At 46.4% G+C, this 21,539-nt stretch overlaps 2 protein-coding genes across 3 annotated transcripts in view; one reads left to right on the top strand and one right to left on the bottom strand.

Moving 5' to 3' along the window:
• The window catches only part of tbc1d5 (TBC1 domain family, member 5), a 29,126-nt gene extending 21,750 nt beyond the window's left edge, over window positions 1-7,376 (top strand). Inside the window, exon 23 of the mRNA XM_031586071.1 lies at window positions 7,063-7,376. Coding sequence (XP_031441931.1) covers window positions 7,063-7,265 — 203 coding nt within the window. The 3' untranslated portion in view covers window positions 7,266-7,376. The remainder of the gene's footprint in view (window positions 1-7,062) is intronic.
• Window positions 1,000-21,046, bottom strand: LOC105904700 (inactive phospholipase C-like protein 2). Of its 2 annotated transcripts, none has more exons than XM_031586065.2 (7): window positions 18,455-21,045; window positions 10,027-12,237; window positions 9,005-9,364; window positions 7,793-7,996; window positions 3,974-4,046; window positions 2,735-2,844; window positions 1,000-2,412 (listed from the first exon to the last, which is right to left on the bottom strand). In XM_031586065.2, exons 1-7 carry the CDS (start codon window positions 18,695-18,697, stop codon window positions 2,251-2,253), a joined length of 3,363 nt encoding a protein of 1,120 aa, XP_031441925.1. In that variant the 5' UTR covers window positions 18,698-21,045; the 3' UTR covers window positions 1,000-2,250. The 2 variants fall into 2 exon arrangements, with proteins under 2 accessions (XP_031441925.1, XP_031441926.1); XM_031586066.2 differs by lacking the exon at window positions 1,000-2,412 and adding an exon at window positions 3,084-3,116 and having other exon boundaries at window positions 2,760-2,844; window positions 18,455-21,046.
• Window positions 21,047-21,539: the final 493 nt, after the last annotated feature.

Here is a 21,539-nt window from a genome sequence, read left to right on the forward strand (position 1 = left end):
GTCACCATGACAAGACTGACAGCCATTTTGGATTATCTGCATAAGTATCACCTAAACCAAGTTTAGATGTCAAAGAGACGGTGCCATGTCAATGTTCCGAAAGCCCACTATTCCGATAATATGCTAATTTGTTCAGATATCAAAGTTATGGTAGCCCTATACCCCGACAACACAAAACTCATTAGACCGACAGCCCGCTGTTCCGAAATTGTGAGCACAGCAACGTGAACCACTATAGCCCACATGCACATCCCAATGAATTGATTACACATATAAATGCATTTATTTCACAACCATGAACTTTAATTCAGCATATTATTATACACACATGGCATTTGCCTCGCGATGATAAAAAAAAAAAACTTTTATGATAGCCAACTTTGATATTTTCCTCATTAAATTGTTTAAGGGTTTTAGTTGTCTAGCTTGCGCAATGGAATCCCACACTCCTAAAGCCCTCTCTTAATTTCATGTCCATGAATTAGTCTACAGTTGCATGAGGCTCTTGCCAAGTAATGGTGAATATTGTTGCATTATTCTCCCATGGAGAGTAGCCTAGGTGTTCTTCGGGTGATCCAACATTTTTCCGTGAGTCCGTGCTGTTAGGTGTGTGCGCGTGCGCATCGAATCAGTAGCCTGCCGCCTCCAACTTACGAGAAGGAGCCTCACTTCATTGAACTTTGAGTCTGACATTTAAAATGATTTGAAGATGGGGCCATAGAGTAGGCTGGGCCTATCTTACAATTTCGGCCTTAATTGTGCCACTTAAACAGTATCTTGATAAGTTTGGTCAGTCCCCAAAGAGACACCGTCATAATTTCCATTTCTGTGTGAACCATCACATCAAGGTTTGGGCCTGAGGTAGCTGTGCCATGTACTGGAGTCCTCTGAAAGTTTCACACCTTTAATTATGTCCCGTTCTTTACATCCATTTCCTGTTTTATTTCCCACCTGTTCCCGATGCCTTACCTGCAGCACTGATCACACAGGAAGCAAATGTAAGAAATGATCTTTTATTTACATTTAGTTTTTGATACATTTAAAAAACAGCATCCAAACAATACTGTCAGGAAAGTTGATCCAGAATATAGACTTGGAGCCACAGACCATAATTTCTTACATGAGGTTGGCAACGGCCGTGTTTAAAATCATGATCTTTCGGCTTGTGTGCCTGTCTGCAAGCACTGCTTCTTCATAATGGTTTACTTTAATGAACAACACAGTGGTGTACAAATAATTTGTATGGTAATTTTATACAGATAAATTTCTAAGCCACGTAACAACATAAAAATATCTATAAAAAATATATTCTCCCAATACAAACTGAAATGCAGAACCAGGCTCACTCTTATGATAGTCTCGTGTGTGTGTGGGTGTGTGTGTGGGTGTGTGTGTGTTTAGAAACCAAAGCTGAGACTGAGCATGTATGTAAACATTTCTCCCACATTCATAGATCCGAATGCACACTCAGTTTCTCTTCAGGACACTCCTTTAGCAACTAAGGGTATATATTACAGTATGCGTCAGTACACAACCATGTCAGAATGTGGGCTAGACTGTGTGTCTTCACCAGAACATGTCAAAGTCAGAAAGACTGAAAGGTCAGACAGGTCAAGTCTTTGCCAGGTTATGTCCAGCCCTGCAAGCCTAAAGTCTCGTAAAATAAGGAGAGGAACATGCCAGTCATCGTCTCTATAACATCTGCCCCTTTCCCTCTGTCCAAGGGGCCAAATGCCTTTGACCAGGGGGCCTAACGTCTCTGACCAGGGGGGGAAATGTCTCATAATGTAAGGGGGAGGAACATGCCAGGTATCTTGATTTTTATAAAGTACTGGGGAAGTTTGTAAGGGGGGTGGGGGGGGCGGCAAGTGTTTTAGCTGCAGCTCTTCCTGCGGTGTTCAAGTGTGTTTTATGCTGATGATTGGCTACCGTCCGGCAGTCAGAGTGGGGAGCTGATTGGCTCCTGCTACCATAACTGTGGTTGTAGTTGGGTTAAAGTTGGCTGCTGTGCTCTGATTGGCTACCACAGATCTAAGTCTCCCCCAGAGGGTCCTGATTGGCTACTTCTTCTCTGACTGCATTTGTGTTAATACTGATATTGGCTGCTGGTACTGCTGCTGTGCTCTGATTGGCTACCACACATCTTACCCTCCATCAGCAGGTGTCCTAATTGGTCTCTCACATCTCTGACTGTACTTGTGCTAATGCTAACATTGGCTGCTGGTACTACTGCTGCTGTGCTCTGATTGGCTACCACACATCTAAGCCTTCATCAGAAGCGCTCTGATTGGCTCTCACATCTCTGACGGCACTTGTGCATAGGCTAAGGTTAGCTGTTTGCGCTGCACAGTTGAGCTGCTTCAGAAGCTCCTGAACCTCCGTCTTCTCGTGCTTCAGCAGGTCAGCCTGCCCCTGGAAACGAGACAAAGAGAGAAAAAGAACACAGACTCAATCAATCAATCAATCAATCAATCAATTTGTTTATTTGATCAAGAGGGACAGTGTACATTCATGAACATTAAGATGTAAATGCACCCAATTATAGCCAAAAGGCTAGTTTCCATTGGCAAAAAGTAATACTGAGACTGAGATATAGCTTCCTTTAGTTGTTGCAGGTGAAACCTTTAATTTGTGTGTCTGTGTGTGTATATGAGTGAGTTTGTGTGTGTGTGTGTGTGTGTGTGTGTGTGTGTGTGTGTGTGTGTGTGTGTGCATGTGTGGTGTGTATAACTACCTTCAGTATGGTGATGTTCCAGGAAAAACTCTCCACAGCTTTGTTCTGCTTCCTGCCTTTAAGTCCCTCCTTCTGAGCTAACGACTGAAGATGCTCGTGGAACTCCATCGCTGAGAAAACACACAACGTCACCCGTATACCACACACTGGGTCACCACATCACCCCGTATAACACACACACACTGGGTCACCATATCACCCGTATAACACACACAGGGTCACCATATCACCCGTATACCACACACTGGGTCACCATATCACCCGTATAACACACACAGGGTCACCATATCACCCGTATACCACACACTGGGTCACCATATCACCTGTACACACTGGGTCATCATATCACCTGTACACACTGGGTCATCATATCACCTGTCACCTGTATACCACACAATGGGTCACACATAGAGAGTGAGTGTGTGAGTGTGTGTGTGTGTGTGTGTGTGTGTGTGTGTGTGTGTGTGTGTGTGTGTGTGTGTGTGTGTGTGTGTGTGTGTGTAGGCTGTGAGGCAACTTGAAGAAGAGACAGAAGGAGAGGAGAGGAGGAGAAGTATTGGTACCAGTGGGGTGAAACAGTGATGTGTGTGTGTGTGTGTGTGTGTGTGATGTCAGTTCCAACTCCAAGCAATCACGCCAAAACCTTCAGATTTATTCAATTAAATTCAATGGTATTTATATTGCGCCAAAACAATAACATTGTCTCAAGGCGCTTTACAGAACCCAGGGCCTGAACCCCCTTTATCTCTCCTCTCTCTTGCACTCTCTCTCTCTCTCTCTCTCTCTCTCTTTCTCTAACCTCTGTCATATGCCTGAAGGATTTTGCTGTGGACTCCGTCTCTCTCTCTCTCTCTCTCTCTCTCTCTCTCTTTCTCTCACCTCTGTCATATGCCTGAAGGATTTTGCTGTGGACTCCGTCTCTCTCTCTCTCTCTCTCTCTCTCTCTCTCTCTCTCTCTCTCTCTCTCTCTCTCTCTCTTTCTCTCACCTCTGTCATATGCCTGAAGGATCTTGCTGTGGACTCTGTGTCTCTCTCTCTCTCTCTCTCTCTCTCTCTCTCTCTCTCTCTCTCTCTCTCTCTCTCTCTCTTTCTCTCACCTCTGTCATATGCCTGAAGGATCTTGCTGTGGACTCTCTCTCTCTCTCTCTCTCTCTCTCTCTTACCTCTGTCATATGTCTGAAGGATCTTGCTGTGGACTACGTGTCTCTCTCTCTCTCTCTCTCTCTCTCTCTCTCTCACCTCTGTGATGTGTCTGAAGGATCTTGCTGTGGACTCCGTCGGACTCGTCCACTGCTTTGCTTGCCTGAATCATCTGCAAGTTAACAGACATTCAAGAAACACCCACATTCAACTACAATTCAGAGCTATTATAGACTGAAAACACACAGCTCAACACACATACGGACAGAAGGACACACACGCGCACACACACACACATCACACACACACATCACCACACACACACAGTCTCTCTCCCTTCCTCTCCGTTTCCATGCAACCAAAAGCAATTCATCCTGTAAGATAAACTGTGTGCAAGTGTGTGTGAGTGCATGCAGCTTAAAATAGGTTTTCCATACTTACATCCTGCAATAGAATAAACAGAAACGAACTTTAGGAATTCCTTAGCATTGTTACCTTTTCCCCCCATTATTTTTCTCTCTCTCTCTCACACACACACACACACACACACACACACACACCTATACTATGCATATGGATTTTCAGACCCTTTCAAGTTTTCAACATTTTGAATGTTTCAGACTCATCCTAAAATGGATCATTTTACATAATACTCCACAATGACGAGGCAAAAACTGTTTTGTGTTTTGTTAATTTCTAAAAAATAAAAGACCAGGAAATATCCCACTTACATAAGTATTACATAAGACCCCTAGCTGTAATGCTTGCAATTGAGCTCTGGTGCATCCTATTTATGAATCGTATTTGTCCTTCAGATGCTTCTACAACTTGGTTGGAGTCCACCTGTGCACCTGTGCATCACACACCTGTCTATATAAGGCCTCACAGTTGATGGTGTGTGTCAATGGCTGTATACACACCATGTTTTGAGGGAAGTAAAGACCTAGACCTAAAGCCAGCCTTAATATAAATATAAATAATATAATATAATATAATATAAATGATGGAAAGCCAAAGCTGGGTGGTGGGGTATTCCAAGAACGTTGATTAGTGATGAGCCTGACTAAGTTAACTCAGAGTGAGTGGTATACATCCTAATAGAAGAGCCCCCCCCCCCCCCGCATCATTCTCCCTGCAGAACAAAGCCATAGGGCTCTTCTATTTGGAGAGATCAGGCTCCTATCTAAATTAATTATCAGTGATTTGCCTCCTCTCTCATAATGTCTGCAGACAGACAGATAGTCAGACACACACACACACACACACACACACACACACACACACACACACACACACACACACAGACAAATAGACTGACAGAAAGATATTCAGACACACAGACAGGTAGTCAGACACACAGACAGATAGTCAGACACACAGACAGATAGTCGGACACACAGACAGGTAGTCAGACACACAGACAGATAGTCAGACACACAGACAGATAGTCGGACACACAGACCATTAGAAAATATAAATAGAGAGACAAACAGACAAACAAACAAATAAAGACACAAATCGACAGAGAAGGGAAGTGGTAAACCATATGATGTTACCAGACTTAAATCTATTTGGAGCTGCAAATATCTCTTTTCCTGTGAGAGTCACACATATGTTCTCACACACAGAGATACACACTTACACACACATATGTTCACACACACACACACACTCACGTACACACACATATGTTCAAACACACAGATACACACATACACACGTATTGGGCCTCATGCAGCAACATTCTCTTAAAATTATTTAATTTTAAAAAGAGAGGTGAAAAAAGTCAACTCCAGATGCACCAAATGTTCTCAACCATCCAAATCTGCTCACCCTGGTGTGCTAAATGATGAATCCCACTTGATCATGAATTGGAAGTGTGTGGCCAATTGTTTGTTATTAGCATAGGTAATGCTCCCTAAACACTATATAAGGCCAGGTGTTTGCTATTAGTATAGGTAATGCTCCCTAAACACTATATAAGGGCAGGTGTTTATTGTTAACATAGGTAATACCCCCTAAATGCTATATAAGGGCAGGTGTTTGTTATTAGCATACGTAATACCCTCTTAATACTATAAAATGGCAGATGTTTGTTGTTAGCATAGGCAATACCCTCTAAATGCTATATAAGGGCAGGTGTTTGTTATTAGCATAGGTAATACCCTCTTAATACTAAAAGGCCAGGTGTTGTGGCGTGTGCAAATACTCTGGCGCATGTCCAAGAAATGGAGAGATGCCACCAAAAAAGGCAGGAGGAAGAAGAACTTCAGCAGAAGAGGAAATTTGTCTCACTTCCTAGTATATCTACCCGACAAGCAGATGTGCCCATAGATATATGGATGTGCCCCCCTGTGTGAGCTGAGGTTCTGCTTAAGGTTTCTTCCTGATTAACAGGGAGGTTTTTCTTGCCCCTGTCGCCATTGTGCTTGCTCTAAGGGGGTCCAGGCCTGGGCTCTGTAAAGCACCTTGACACAATTGTATTGTTTTGGCGCTATATAAATAAAATGTAATTGAATTGTTTCCTGCATGAGGCCAATTTTCTCATACGCACACGCACCACTCACACACACACAAGCACACACTGATACAACCACATGAACACACACACACACACATATGCACATACACACACGCACACACACTCATAACAAACATACGTGCACTACACAAACACTAACATAAACACACATGAAACATACACACCTACACACACACTAACTCACGCACCGTGTGGTAGACAGTGGAGAGCTTGCTAGCTTTCCGGGTGCGCATACATATGCACGCACACACACACACAGCCACACACATCAAACATACACAACACCTACAAACACACACACACACTCACTCACTCACTCACGCATCGTAGACAGACACAAGGTGTCCGGGAGCGCATACATATGCACGCACACACACACACACACACACACACACACACACACACACACACACACACACACACACACACACACACACACACCTGTGCTCTTACGCTCATGTACACACACTCACCCACAATGTCACACACACACACACACACACACACACACACACATATATACATACTCTTGCACCCACAACTAAACTCTCACACACTCTCTGGCTGTTGTGTTTACAGGTAGCTGAGGGCCGCAACTGGGATGACTACATCCTGGTCTCTCAGGACGGTAATGGTGATGGCGAAGGTGATGGCGATGGTGATGGTAATGGCGACGATGATGGTGACAGCGATGGCGTGCTACCACCAGCCGAGAGTCTGGGCACGCCCATCAAGCCTACCTTCCATGACCCACTGGCCATCACCACCCCTGGGTCATCCAGCCCAGAAGAGGGCAGCACCCACAGCAAAGACTCCGACTTCACCATCGTTAACCCTGCCGACCTCTAACCTCTGACCCCGCCCCGATCTGGTCAACATTTGGACCTGGTCTGACCCTGATCCGCTTCACAGTTGGCTACAGTCTGGGACGCGGCCTTTAACCCCTCTCTGTATGATATACTGTACGTGCACAACACAAACACTAACATAAACACACATGAAACATACACACCTACACACACACTAACTCACGCACCGTGTGGTAGACAGTGGAGAGCTTGCTAGCTTTCCGGGTGCGCATACATATGCACGCACACACACACACAGCCACACACATCAAACATACACAACACCTACAAACACACACACACACTCACTCACTCACTCACTCACGCATCGTAGACAGTGGAGAGCTTGCACAGGGTGTCCGGGAGCGCATACATATGCACGCACACACACACACACACACACACACACACACACACACACACACACACACACACACACACACACACACACACACACACACACACACACACACACACACACACATCAAACATCAAACATACACAACACCTACGGACACACTCACTCACCGTGTGGTAGATAGTAATGATCTTGCGCAGAGCGTCTGGGAGCGCCCCCTGTTGGTGCATGGTGGGGTAAGGTTTGCTAAGGTCAAACAGCAGCAGGGGCGTGCCCTCTGACCCTGTGACCCTTGACCCTAGGGTCAGCACACACTGAGTGATGTTAGCCAGCGCAGAAACACCACACAGCTCCTTAAAGGCCTCCAAAGACTCCTGTCAGACAAACACAAACACACACACACACACACACACACACACACACACACACACACACACACACACACACACACACACACACACACACACACACACACACACACACACACACACACACACATTCATACATACATAAGCAATGAGTCTGTTTGAAAGGGTGAAACAAATCTCTCATAAATTCCCCTTCCATACACAGGTGAGTTTTCCTGTTTTATGTGTCAGACAGCCATCACTCAAACACAATACGCTGTTAGTTATAAGTGGTGTTAAAGCGCTCAGACAAGAGCCCAATGTTTAAAATAAGAGCTCTTCCTGGCCACCAGAACACCATGTGCTCCGTCTCAGTTAAGGCTTTGTAGAGCACCTTAACACAACACACCTAATGGTGCTCTATAAACAGACATAATTGGGTTGAATGTGCTCTATAAATAGACAGAATTGGGTTGAAGTATATGAGCTGGTCTATAAATAAAGATTTAGTAAGTCCCCTGAAAGGTCAGATTTTTAATACGATACATTTAGCCTGTTTGACGTCTGGCCTCACTTCACCACATTTCACATTTGAAATATATATGTACAGATATATATAATATATAGTTTGTAAGTTGTTTTTTTCATACATTAATGTATTTGTTTACTCTGTGCCCAGGTGCAGGCAATTATGACGGGCCCTAGTCAGTGGCGTAAGGCAGTGGTTCCCAAACATTTTACAGTCCCGTACCCCATGTTTGTACGCCCCCTCCCCCTGCGCAGATATTCAGCCTACAACACTTTAAACTGTGAAATTGTCAGGGTATGTCACTAACCGCCGCCGCCACCACGCCCTCTCCCCCTGCGCAGATATTTTTCTTGGCCACGAAAAACCCCCGGCTACGGGGCCCCAAGACCTACGGGCCCAGGTGCAGCCGCACCTGCTGCACCCCCTATAGTTACGCCCCTGACTCTGTGTCTTTCTGCACCTCTTGACACAATGACAGTTGGTTTTCTGACAGTTTCATTCTCTACCTGCATGTTCTCTCTCAGGTCCGTGGCTTCTCGCAGCGGCTGGTTGGCCATCTTGAAGACGTCATCCAGCACTCTGAGGCCCAGCTCCTGCAGCTGCATGTAATGGCGGCTGCGTCGGCCCATCCTGACAGAGAGGCCGCGCTTGTGCGCCTTGCCCCCGCCCCTGCGCTCCGTCATCGCCACGTGAACCAGCAGCCGCGCGTGCGGAAGCTCCTCCCCCTCTGCGGTGAGCAGCGGCACGTGGCGGAATCCCGCCTGCATGCAGTCGAGAGGAAGAGCGTACTGGCCGATGAAGTCGTCGCCGATGCAGAAATCGTCCAGCACCACGAAGCGCAGCAGAGCCAACTCAGGTAGGTTCAGCTGGGGTAGAACACACACACACACGGTTACACACACTCTCAGTAACACTCAGGTAGGTTCATCTGGGGTAGAACACACACACACACGGTTACACACACTCTCAGTAACACTCAGGTAGGTTCACCTGGGGTAGAACACACACACACACACACACACACACACACAAGGTTACACACACTCTCAGTAACACTCAGGTAGGTTCATCTGGGGTAGAACACACACACACACGGTTACACACACTCTCAGTAACACTCAGGTAGGTTCATCTGGGGTAGAAAACACACACACGGTTACACACACTCTCAGTAACACTCAGGTAAGTTCACCTGGGGCAGAACACACACATGCGTTTACACACTCACACTCAATGACGCAGTAACACACATACAACCAAACACACACTGATTATGTACATTAATTGACATACACACATCTACACAGATACTGATATATTTACTAAAACACACTCACATCTACAGAAACACAGACAGACACACTCAATGAAGGATACAGCTTCACACATTCACACACATTCACTCACTGCAACATACACAACACTGTCTTTTTTGGAGTGGCATACACACACATTGCAATGTCACACTATGTATGTGTGTGTGTGTGTGTGTGTGTGTGTGTGTGTGTGTGTGTGTGTTCCTCCTCACCTGAAACTGGAAGCTCTGGTCAAACACGGGGCTCTCTCCGTTCTGCGGCACGGTGTGTGTGCGTCGCTCGGCGCAGTCTGCGGGGATGCCGTGGATCGCCACGGTAACGTAAGGGTCCAGCACGTCCCCCTTGGCCCCGCCCCCGCGTGGTTTGGGCAGGGAGCGCCCGCTGATGACCCGCAGGTGCAGCGTCTGGGGGGGCACCCCGGGCATCGCCCCGCGCTCGTTGGCGCTGAAGTACGCCACCTGCTGCCGCATGATGGCCGGGCGCAGCGCGTAGCCACAGGCGCCGTTGCGCCGGAACCATGCGCGGTGCAGGTCCAGCGTGGCGCCCTCCGTCTGCACGTTCAGCGCCACCATCTGCAGCCCGGCCTTCCAGAAGCCCAGCGGGTCGGGGTTGCTGGAGTCGACCCGCATCAGACTGGGCCGCACACGGAGGAGCCGGCGCTTGGCCAGCTCCACCAGCTCTGCGCTGCGGTCGCCCACGTGCCGGCTGGCCAGCGCCTCCCTGAAGCACGTCACCACGCAGCACGGGTCGGCGGAGGACGGGAACTCGTTGTTGGGAGGCGAGTCGGCGTGGCACAGCGAGATCAGCTCCGAAAGTTCCGGGCAGAGTGGCACCCGCCTCGACGACACCCCGCCTCCCGAGGCCTTCTGGGTAATCTCTTCGCCCTCGCCTCCCCCGCCGCCAGGCTGTGGGTCTGGGAGGGGTCTGCTGCCTAGCAACAAAACCTTCCCCCTCAGGCTGTTTGGCGAGGGCAGGCACCCGTCCTTGTTACAGAGCAACCCCCGGTGCAGCCGCTCACCAAAGGCCTCCTTCAGATCGCGGACCATGATCCTTTGCTGTGCGGCGGAGCAGTGGTTCTCCAGGCAGAGGATGATGGGATACTCGGACGCAGACGCGGGGAACGCCATCCTCGCCACCGCCTGCACCACCTCCCGGAAGGCCAGCGGCGGCGTGTGCGTGTGCATGGCGGAGTGCGTGTGTCCCTTGCTGACGGCCGGCCGGCCGTGCGGCCCGTCCCACACGTCCAGCTCCAGGCAGCGGCAGCCGAGCCTCATCGCCCGCTCGTACCCGCCGATGCCGCTCACGGCCGGCACCTGCGCCTCCGTCACGTGGGTGTTGTGCGACGAGCTGATGTAGTAGTGCGAGAGGGGCTGAGTCATGTCCTCGCACACGTGCGCGTGGAGCGGGTCGAACAAGCAGCACTCGGACGAGTCCAGGAAGCGCGTGAACCCGTCCAGAGAGAGGCGGCCCAGCTCGCGGCCCAGAGGGGTGGGCTCATACCTGTCAATCACCACCTGGGCGGAGTCCTCGCTCACCTGCGGCGCGCCCTGTTCCGTCTCCAGGAAGCGCATCAGGTCCTTGATATCCAGGAAGTCCTTGTTGGAGGAGAACTGGACGAGGAGGAAGTAGATCTCGGGGCGTGTGCTCAGGTCTTGGAAGGCTTGGGTGAAGTGTTGGAAGGAGACGCGGGCGGCCGTGTGTGGGGGCGTGTGTGGCGGCGTGTGCGGAGGCGTCGAGTACGTGTCGATTCGGAGCTGCTCTCGGAGCCTCAGCTGGATTTGGCTGCTCTTCACCCCGCGAGTCAGCTTCTCCATCAAGTCCGTCGCTTCCCTCACGCTCACACACTCGCCTTCCGTGGTCCCGTCGCCAACGGCAACCAGCTCAGAGAACTCCTTGGAGAGCCAGGAGAGCTGCAGATCCAGACGGCCCGCCTCCGTCGCCGCCGCTGCTGCGTGCACGTGCGTGTGAGCGGGGTGTGCGTGTGCGCTGTTGCCGTGGGAGATGAGGTGGCGCAGGCCCGTGACCCAGATGTTGGCCACCTCTGGTGAGTTGGCCACCAGGTCCAGCGTGTCGTAGCCGTTGCCGTAGACGAGTGAGAAGGCGCAGTCGTCGGCCACCAGCTCGGACACGCCGCTGCCGCGGAACAGGTCGGTGTTGCGGCCCGTGCGCACCTCCCGCACTTCGGTCAGCAGCAGCCGCGCCTTCCCAGCGTCCTTCTTGGACGGCTCCCAGCGGATGGCGCGTTGCTCCGCCTCCAGCAGGAAGTAGCGGTTGTAGAGGCGGAGCCCGGGGCGGAGCTTGCGGAACTCACTCCCCTCCTGCATGCGGCTCAGGCAGCCCGACACCGAGCTGATCTTACGCGACCCCGGCATCCCGCCAAAAGACACCGTCTTCTTGCGGTCACGGCCGCGCCGTAAGCCATCCTAAAATACCAAGAGGGGAGTGGGAGAACTTAAAAACAAGGACAACTTTATTAATTATTTAAAAACAGCCTTTAAGAATGAACACGGGTGTATGTGAGTGTGTGTATGTGTGTAGAAAAGAGGAAAACTACCCAATATTCTGCATTGAAATCCCCTCTAAGAATAAACACGTGTGTGTGTGTGTGTGTGTGTGTTTGTGTGTGTGTTTGTGTGTGTGTGTGTGTGTGTGTGTGTGTGTCTGTGTGTGTATGTGAGTGTGTGTATGTGTGTAGAAAAGAGGAAAACTACCCAATATTCTGCATTGAAATCCCCTCTAAGAATAAACACGTGTGTGTGTGTGTGTGTGTGTGTGTGTGCAGAAAAGAGGAAAACTATTCCGTATTCTGCATTAAATACCCTTTAAGAATGAACACGTGTCATATACAGTCGTTCAAGAACACAGATAAGGGGATAAGAATGAACTGGTGAGTGTGTGTGTGTGTGTGTGTGTGTGTGTGTGAGAAAAAGAGGATGAGGGAACTCCTGCAGTGCCACGTGAGTGAGGAAGAAACCCCAGCAGTCAGCAGACTTGAATGATAATCAGAACACAGAACACAGAACACAGAACACAGAACACAGAACACAGAACATGACATAAGAGGGGTTTCCTCTCTGCAGGACAAAAAAAGAGGAGGGAGAGGGAGAGGGAGAGAGAGAAAGAGAGAGGGAGAGAGGGAGGGGAGAGAAAGCAAGAGAAAAAAGTACAGAGGGAGGGGCCAGAGATAAAGAGAATGGGAGAAACAGAACAAGGACAAGGGAGGGCAGGAAGGGGGGAAGAAGAGAGAGAGAGGCAGAGTTTCCATGGCAACCTAGAGATAGAAATGAATGCAAAGGTGTGTATACAGTATGAGTGTATACGTATGTGTCGGCATGTGTGTGTATGTGTGTGTGTGCGTATGTGCCGGCATGTATGTGTGTGTGTGTGTGTGTGTGTGTGTGTGTGTGTGTGTGCGGGCATATGTGTGTGTGTGTGTGTGTGTGTGTGTGTGTGTGTGTGTGTGCGTATGTGCCGGCATGTATGTGTGTGTGTGTGTGTGTGTGTGTGCGTGTGTGTGTGTGTGTGTGTGTGCGCTTGTGAACCTGCACACACATGTGGTCAGAGAAAGGCAAGTCTGTCACAGCTCCGCTGCAGGCTTCTGGCTTTCTGGGTTAAAAAATATTTTATTCATTTCTAAACTGATCTTTGATGCAGCTAAGTGTGTGGGTGTGTCTAAGAGAGGTCTGGCTCTCACAGAGAAACACAAGATCGGCGAGGTTCTCCCGGAGTTCCTGCTGGCGAGCAGTGAGGAGAGGCTTTCACATCTCACTGGAGAACATGAGAATCGCCTCACCCTCGCTGCACAATACGTGACTGCTTTCAATAAACGGAGGGACAGTAAATTCACATTCACATTTTTGCAGTTGTTAATATCCTGCTTCCTTGATGATTATTATTAATTTTTTATCTGATCTGTTTCCATTTCTCCCTGCTCCCTTCTGATGTATCTTGTGTATACAGAGTACACCCCCAATCCAAATGCTTTGGCAATACTGTAGAGCATTATGGTCATGCCAATAAAACAGCGTCAAATGGTGGACAGAAAAACCAAGAGAGAGACAGAGACAGAGGGAGAGGGAGAGGGAGAGGGAGAGGGAGAGAGAGAGGGAGAGACAGAGACAGAGGGAGAGAGAGAGAGAGAGGGAGAGGGAGAGACAGAGACAGAGGGAGAGGGAGAGGGAGAGGGAGAGATTTTTGTTACTAAAGAGGAGACTTGATTTTTAAAACCCTTTATCTAAAACACCATTTGAAAACCATCGGAAAAAAACGTCCATTTCACCAGTTGAAAACTAGCCAAGGTCATTAACAGTCTCCTCCCTTACCCACCATTCATCCCTGAACTGAGCCCCCCTACTCCGTCAAGGGTGGAACCTGTACTCCACCACAATTCCTGTTTCCACCAGAGATTTAAACATGGACATCGTGTCTGTATTTTTTGCTCTACGGGATTCAAGGGTGGCCTGCCCTACCAAGGAACTGGCCATCAGGTAGCGCTCACGCCCATCTGCCTGTACCCACAGCTCAACACTAACACAAACCCTTATGCCCATCTGCCTGTACCCACAGCTCAACACTAACACAAACCCTCACGCCCCTCTGCCTGCCCTGTACCCACAGCTCAACACTAACACAAACCCTCATGCCCATCTGCCTGTACCCACAGCTCAACACTAACACAAACCCTTATGCCCATCTGCCTGTACCCACAGCTCAACACTAACACAAACCCTCATGCCCATCTGCCTGTACCCACAGCTCAACACTAACACAAACCCTTATGCCCATCTGCCTGTACCCACAGCTCAACACTAACACAAACCCTCATGCCCATCTGCCTGTACCCACAGCTCAACACTAACACAAACCCTCATGCCCATCTGCCTGTACCCACAGCTCAACACTAACACAAACCCTTATGCCCATCTGCCTGTACCCACAGCTCAACACTAACACAAACCCTCATGCCCATCTGCCTGTACCCACAGCTCAACACTAACACTGTTTTTGAAAACATAAGTTTTATCAATACTCTTCCCAGCACACCAAATAAAGGTGTAGCCTTGCACATCCACAGAAAAGATGAAACACAGCATCGGTAATGTTAAGAGCAACAATAAGAACAAATAGGTGACACTCCTTCATTAAATTCAGAAGCCATTTAAAGTGTAGCTATTGTACAATGTAGCGATCTTCACTGAAGGTCACCTGTCCTTTTGGGCAGTGGAGACTCATACAACCGCCTCCATGACGATTACTGTGCAACCTTCACACAAGTACACACAAGCACCTTCTCCTCAACGCTACGGAAACCCAAGTCAAGAGGAGAGGGAGAGGGATAGAGGGAGAGAGAGAGAGAGAGAGAGATTTGTAACTTAATAGGAGAGAGAGAGAGATTTGTAATTCAAGAGGAGAGGGAGAGAGAGAGAAAGAGGGAGAGAGAGAAACAAAGTTTGTTGTTTTCTGTTTGACACATCTGACACAATGCCTGAATGCATTTCAGTAGACTCACTCAATGTATGTGTGTGTGTGTGTGTGTGTGTGAGAGTGTGAATGTGAGTATGCGAGAACGTGTGTGTGTTTTACAGGAAGGTAGGGTGCGGACCGGAAGCGTGTGGTGTATTTATATGAATCATGAATCATGTCTACAGACACAACGGCAAGTGACAGCGTCAAGCCACACAGTCCCACACAGAGACGCCTCACTCAAAGAAGCACGAATGGCAGGCTGGCGAAGACTGCTTTAAGATTAAGCTTCTGTCGGGTATCTGTGAAGTGCTTTGTTAAGTAGAGCCGGGTGATTAATCACCAAAAGCATGCCAGCATCAATGGCATGAATCTAGCTGACCTCATTTCACCCGTGTCAGTGAGTTTGGTAAATGACATTTCCATTGTGTAGTCATGGAACAAACAAACTACAAGACCCAGAGCTCATGTCTTTGCTCGCACGCAAGCCTTCTCTCTTTGCATAAATTAAAAACCACTTTGAGCTTACTAAGATATGTGACCAATATCCACTCTCACGGTTGTTGCTGCCTCAAACATACTTCATGGGATTCAAGGGTGGCCTGCCCTACCAAGAAACTGGCCATAATGTAATAATAATAATAATAATAATAATAATGTCGCGCTCATGCCCCTCTGCCTGTACCCACAGCTCAACACTAACACCGTTTTTGAAAACATAATCCCCAGTTTTATCAATACTCTTCCCAGCACATCAAATAAAGGTGTAGCCTTGCACATCCACAGAAAAGATGAAACACAGCATTGGTAATGTTACTATGCGAGCAAACAGGAGATAGTCCCACGTTAAATTTAGAAGCCAGCTAATTTGTAGCTACTGTACCATGTAGCAACCTCCACTGAATATAATTATATAAATAATAATATCTTTACATAAATTAAAAATACTTTGAGGTTCCCCAAGATATGTGACCAGTATCCACTCTCACTGTTGTGTCTGGCTCAAGCATTGTCAAACCTGGCGATAGTGTGAATAGTGTATAGCCTTTCTTGAAGATAATTGTATCCAATTATAATGGACCGATATTTTTATCCGATTATAATGATGATGAATTTTAACATTGCAGGTTATAAAAACAAGGTCTTTGTCCAAAAAATGCAATGGTGTAGTGTTTATTCGTAGGTTTTAAGGTATGTTCTTGTTGTTAACATGTTTTTATAACATTCTCAAATTCAGTTTGTAAGGTTTAAAAGTCATGTGAATAACCGATATACACACATACTGTCCCCACAGACCATCTAGGCTATTCCGGAAACCTAATGCAAAATATGAGCACAGTAAGGACTTCACCAAATATATCACCAAAATACAGTAGTTATCAAGTTAACCTTTACATTTGTGGCACCAGTTACAGTAGTTATCAAGCCAACCTTTAATGATTGGCACCTGTTACAGTAGTTATCAAGTTAACCTTTATATTTGTGGCACCAGTTACAGTAGTTATCAAGCCAACCTTTAATGAGTGGCACCAGTTACAGTAGTTATCAAGCCAACCTTTAATGATTGGCACCTGTTACAGTAGTTATCAAGCCAACCTTTAATGAGTGGCACCTGTTACAGTAGTTATCAAGCAATACAGAGTCTGAATGATGTAGCGCTAATGTTTTCCATTTTTTCTAAGTAAGAAATGCAAACAGATGGCATACTAAACCCACGAAACAGAAACACCACTTTTCCACTATTGGAAATGGTGGGTCTAGACTAGGGCTGAACGATTAATTGCATTTGCGATTTAATCGCGATATGATAGAACGCGATTTTCTAACCGCAACGTTCGCGATTAAAAACGTGATCTTAACAAGACATGCAAGATTTTTTTTAAGATGGTAAATTTTGCCCAGTGTTTAAAAAGTGCATGCCTTGTGTTTATTCTTACAATGACTTTGTTAAAATTACTTAAATGCACAGTGGCAAAGCCACCGATTTGTTGTTCTTGATTCTGTAATAAGCAGTTAAATAAAAATTTTAATTGTGGGAAATAATATTTTACACTAAATGTATCTAATATTGTGTTGGTCATCATTCATTACGATTTGTTGGGAATAAAAAAAAAATCGCATATTAAATCGCAATCGCAATATTTGGGGGAAAAATCGCAATTAGATTTTTTCCCCAAATCGTTCAGCCCTAGTCTAGACACATTGTTGTTGACAACAAATGCTATTGTTGTCAACCCTGCCCAACAGTGAGTCCATGAAGACGAAAATAGTCATCATATTATCATCATACTGCTTAAGACAGAAAAAGCTATCTCCGTCTCCAACTAAAGTCTCAGCAAAACAATATATAGTGGGTCTTCCCAAATGTCTACACTGATGAAAAAGGGGCAAATTATGACTGACCACTGTATGAAAAAGACATGCATGGTGTCATTAAGTGTCATATTTGTCGCAAAACCAGACATGATGATAGCAGATCTCACGACTCTTCTAGATGGAGATGGAAATCATGTTTGTTACCCTCGGTTGACTCACGGAAATATGTAGACATGCAAGATGTCACTCTGAAACCACACGGTATAGAGGCAGTTAAAGTCGTGTTTTTTTTTTCTTCTTATACCTTTGATTGCTTTAAGAGGAAACCAAGCTCTATGCTATCTGTGAGTTTTATCTGTGCCGAGGACTGCCCACCACAGACATTGTATAAAGGGAGAAAGTGAAAGCTATTTTAAGATCACTGACACAGACTTTCATTGTGCCACTTTATATTATGCCTTCCACTGTCTGGTTTTGAATTGAAGCCAATATATCGCTGTGGTGAAAACAACAGATTCAGATTAATTAGGCTACCATCACAATCTGTTTTTTACCATGCACTCTGTATGTGTGTGTGTGTGTCTTTGTGTATGTCTCTGTGTGTGTGTGTGTGTGTGTGTGTGTGTGTGTGTGTGTGTGTCTCTCTCTCTCTGTCTGTGTGTGTATAGGCATACAACCTCATATGTAAGTTATAGAGTGTAACAGTAAGCCTATATGTTTTGATTTCTGTTATTTTCCTTTCATTCACGTTCTACTGTTCCTGTGAATGCTTTGACAATACTATAAACAATGTGTCGTGCCAATAAAGCACATTTGAGTTAAATTGAATTGGGAGAGACGGAGAGAGTATGTCTGTGTTACCTTTTTGAGGCTGCTCCTCCGCGAGATACCTGCGTCCTCATCCTTCAATTCCGTGACAGCTCTCACCGGCTCTGGGGCCTCGGGGCTCTGATCTTCTAAATCCCGCTGCTCTTTAGTCACCTCACAGCCCCCGTTCGACACCCGCGGCTCGTCATGCGTCTCCTTATTATTCGGCACCGTCGCCTTAAATCCGTTCATATGAGTGGACAACCGTTTATTTTGTTCATCGCTGTGCTCGGCCATACCCGCCAATACAGATGTCTCAACCGAGACAGCCTCCGCCTGTGAAATCTAGCCTAATGCGAGCAACCCTCGGCGGACATTGCCGTTATCTCTGCTCTCCTTCATCATGTCCAGTGGCTCTGGCTGCGCTCACGGCGCCAAGGCGATGCTTAATCCCCTCAAATAGCTCCCAGTGCTGACAGAATAGGGAAGGAAACGATAGCCTACCGTCTGGATGAGTTTCGTCTGTTCCTTACTCGTTTGATTACTGTCCAAATTTCGAAGACTAAGAAGTTGACTGCAAATCATTTGCCATCACAGCCTACGTCTGGACAATTTCGCGTTTTGAAAACAAAGCGAAAGTTCTCCCCGTTTCCTGTCAAACTGCGAAGGTCGACACCCACCCACTCCTCCGAAAGAACAAATGTATAGAACAACTAACACAACTGCAGTCGCGTAGGCTACTTTGTTACCGCCATCTGAAGGTATGCGTCTCAATTTCTGTGATGTTGAGATGAAAAAGACGTAGCATTTGCTCTTCCCATGTTCCCAATGACTTCCATTGTAACCTACACTCGCACTGAGGAAGGAGAGGGGGGATGCACGTGAATGACGCCCTGCCATCGGCCACCACCACTTCCTCAACAGGCGTCGCTTAATGCTTTGACACTATCGACGGACAGCTATCTAATCTGACGCACTTGCCCATGTTGAAATGGCTGGCCGTTCCAGGCTCTACTATCCGTGAGCCATTCCAGCGGAACAGCTGCCCCTCACTCCCAGGTGCCCGCAACGGTCGTAGACGGGGTACCCAGGTGCACGCTGGGAACAGCAAGTCTACACCTGGATAGCCCATAGATATGAGAACAACACACCCCAGTGGCGATTCCAGGTCAGCTCAAAGAGACCTTCAAACATTATACAACAATGCGTTGTAAATCCCAGATCAAACATGAAATACAAATAACTACAGCTACCTGTTTAATGTACCCTATAGCATAAGACACACCGAGATTACAGTGTGCATGATATTGTCAGCACTTAAGAAGTGGCCTACATTAAAGCTTCCTAAACAATAGACAAACATCAGATCAAATAACCAAAAAGTAATACAAAATAGATAATTTATTAAGGGCAAAGTAAATGGCAACATAAAGGCTATGGTATGCCCCTTCATCTACTTCTCTCAGCTGTACCCTAATGTCAATAGATGAGTTGGCCTGAAATGAAAAGGACCTTGGGACTCATCAAATGAAAGAACCCTCTATATAGCACACAGATGAGCCCTTGGAAGTGTTTACACTCATTCATTTGTGGACTGTCTGTGAGCTTCCTTCTGCACTGAGAAAAAAGTTTTCATCAGTTTTCATATTGGGATGTAACATCTTTTGTCTATAACCTTACTGAGTCAATGCATGCAACTCAAAAGAAGCTTCAGTGTGTATTGGAATGAATAAAAGATGCATCATGCCTTAGTGTAGCCAACAAACCATCTCTGAGCCCTGTGTTAGAAGAGTACAAATTATGAAAACAGTGGATTTTTAAAAGTAATTTTTCATTGTATTTGGATTTCATGTTGTCTACGTTACATGTATTGGTAGTATGTTAGTGTGAGAGTGAGTAAAAGAGAGACTCTGGGTTTGTGGTCACTTATCTCAAAACTTGATTATACAGAAAGACCTCCGGTGTAACCAGGGAACCAAACATAGTACTCTCAGTGAGATATCAATCATATCAGATGCGACGTTTGTTATATGGGCCATTCTTAGGTATCGCACACACAGAAGGAAACAGAAAGATAAAAGTCTTTCCTCGTATGACGTAGGACCTGAGGGACTCCTGGTTAATCTTTAAGCCTACGTGATATTTCAAATTATGAAAATAGAAGTGCCATGGCATTCTTATTTTTCTCGGAATTTGTGAATAGGCAACTGGGAAGCACCAAAAGCCAGAACAGAAGATCAAAAACAATGACTCAATTAAGGAATCAACGGGTGGCAATAGAAAAGTTGCACTAGGGACATACTGCATGATTACTTGACTGGGGGATTTGCATTATTGCACACTTAAATAGGCCTGTGAAAGACAGAGAATAGAGAAATTTAAATTGGCTCACCAAAACGTATGTTATGGTATGGTTAAGGTTTTATTGGATTAATCAGTCAGTTGGACAATGATATGAGTGTTCTCTGGTGATAATACTATGGGTGGAATAAATATTAGAAATTAATGGAGCCTCCTGATCGGTCTTTTGCAACATGCTAAGGTATCCCTGTCCTGTACATATCATCACATCAACACACAGACTATAACAATTTATTTTTTCATTTATCAGCCTCTTTATATTTTTTGCAATATTGTTATCAGTATTGTTACTGCAAGCATAGTCACATTACAAATAGTCTGAATCTGACCTCTTTCATGCCTAAGATATTCCCAGTAACATTGTAGGCCTACATGTTCGCAAAATATAGTCAACATATAAAACAACTATAAAAATATAAGCTTATTGTATTCAGTAGTAACCCTCCTATTATGTTGTGGGTCAAGTTGACACGTGTCTGCTTTTGATTAATCAGAAATAGACCTCCTTCTTAACTTTCTTCCTCCCTGAAAACTTGATTTTGCCTCAGGGTCCTGGTCTTATGTGTGAAATCTGCACAAACTGATGCGTTGCTACATCACACAAAATAAACATGCATCTTGGATGTGTTTTGTTGTAATGACTGCTTTAATTTGTTTACTGGTTTTAATTATCCTGTCAGGGTAAAAATGAGCTTTCCCACACTTCTTCTCAGTGCTGAAGCTATTTTACTGTAGAGACAAGCACAAAAATGAACTCCAACAAACTGGCAGTAAAAGA

The sequence above is a fragment of the Clupea harengus genome, chromosome 19, assembly GCF_900700415.2.
Source record: "Clupea harengus chromosome 19, Ch_v2.0.2, whole genome shotgun sequence".
Lineage (NCBI taxonomy): Eukaryota > Metazoa > Chordata > Actinopteri > Clupeiformes > Clupeidae > Clupea > Clupea harengus.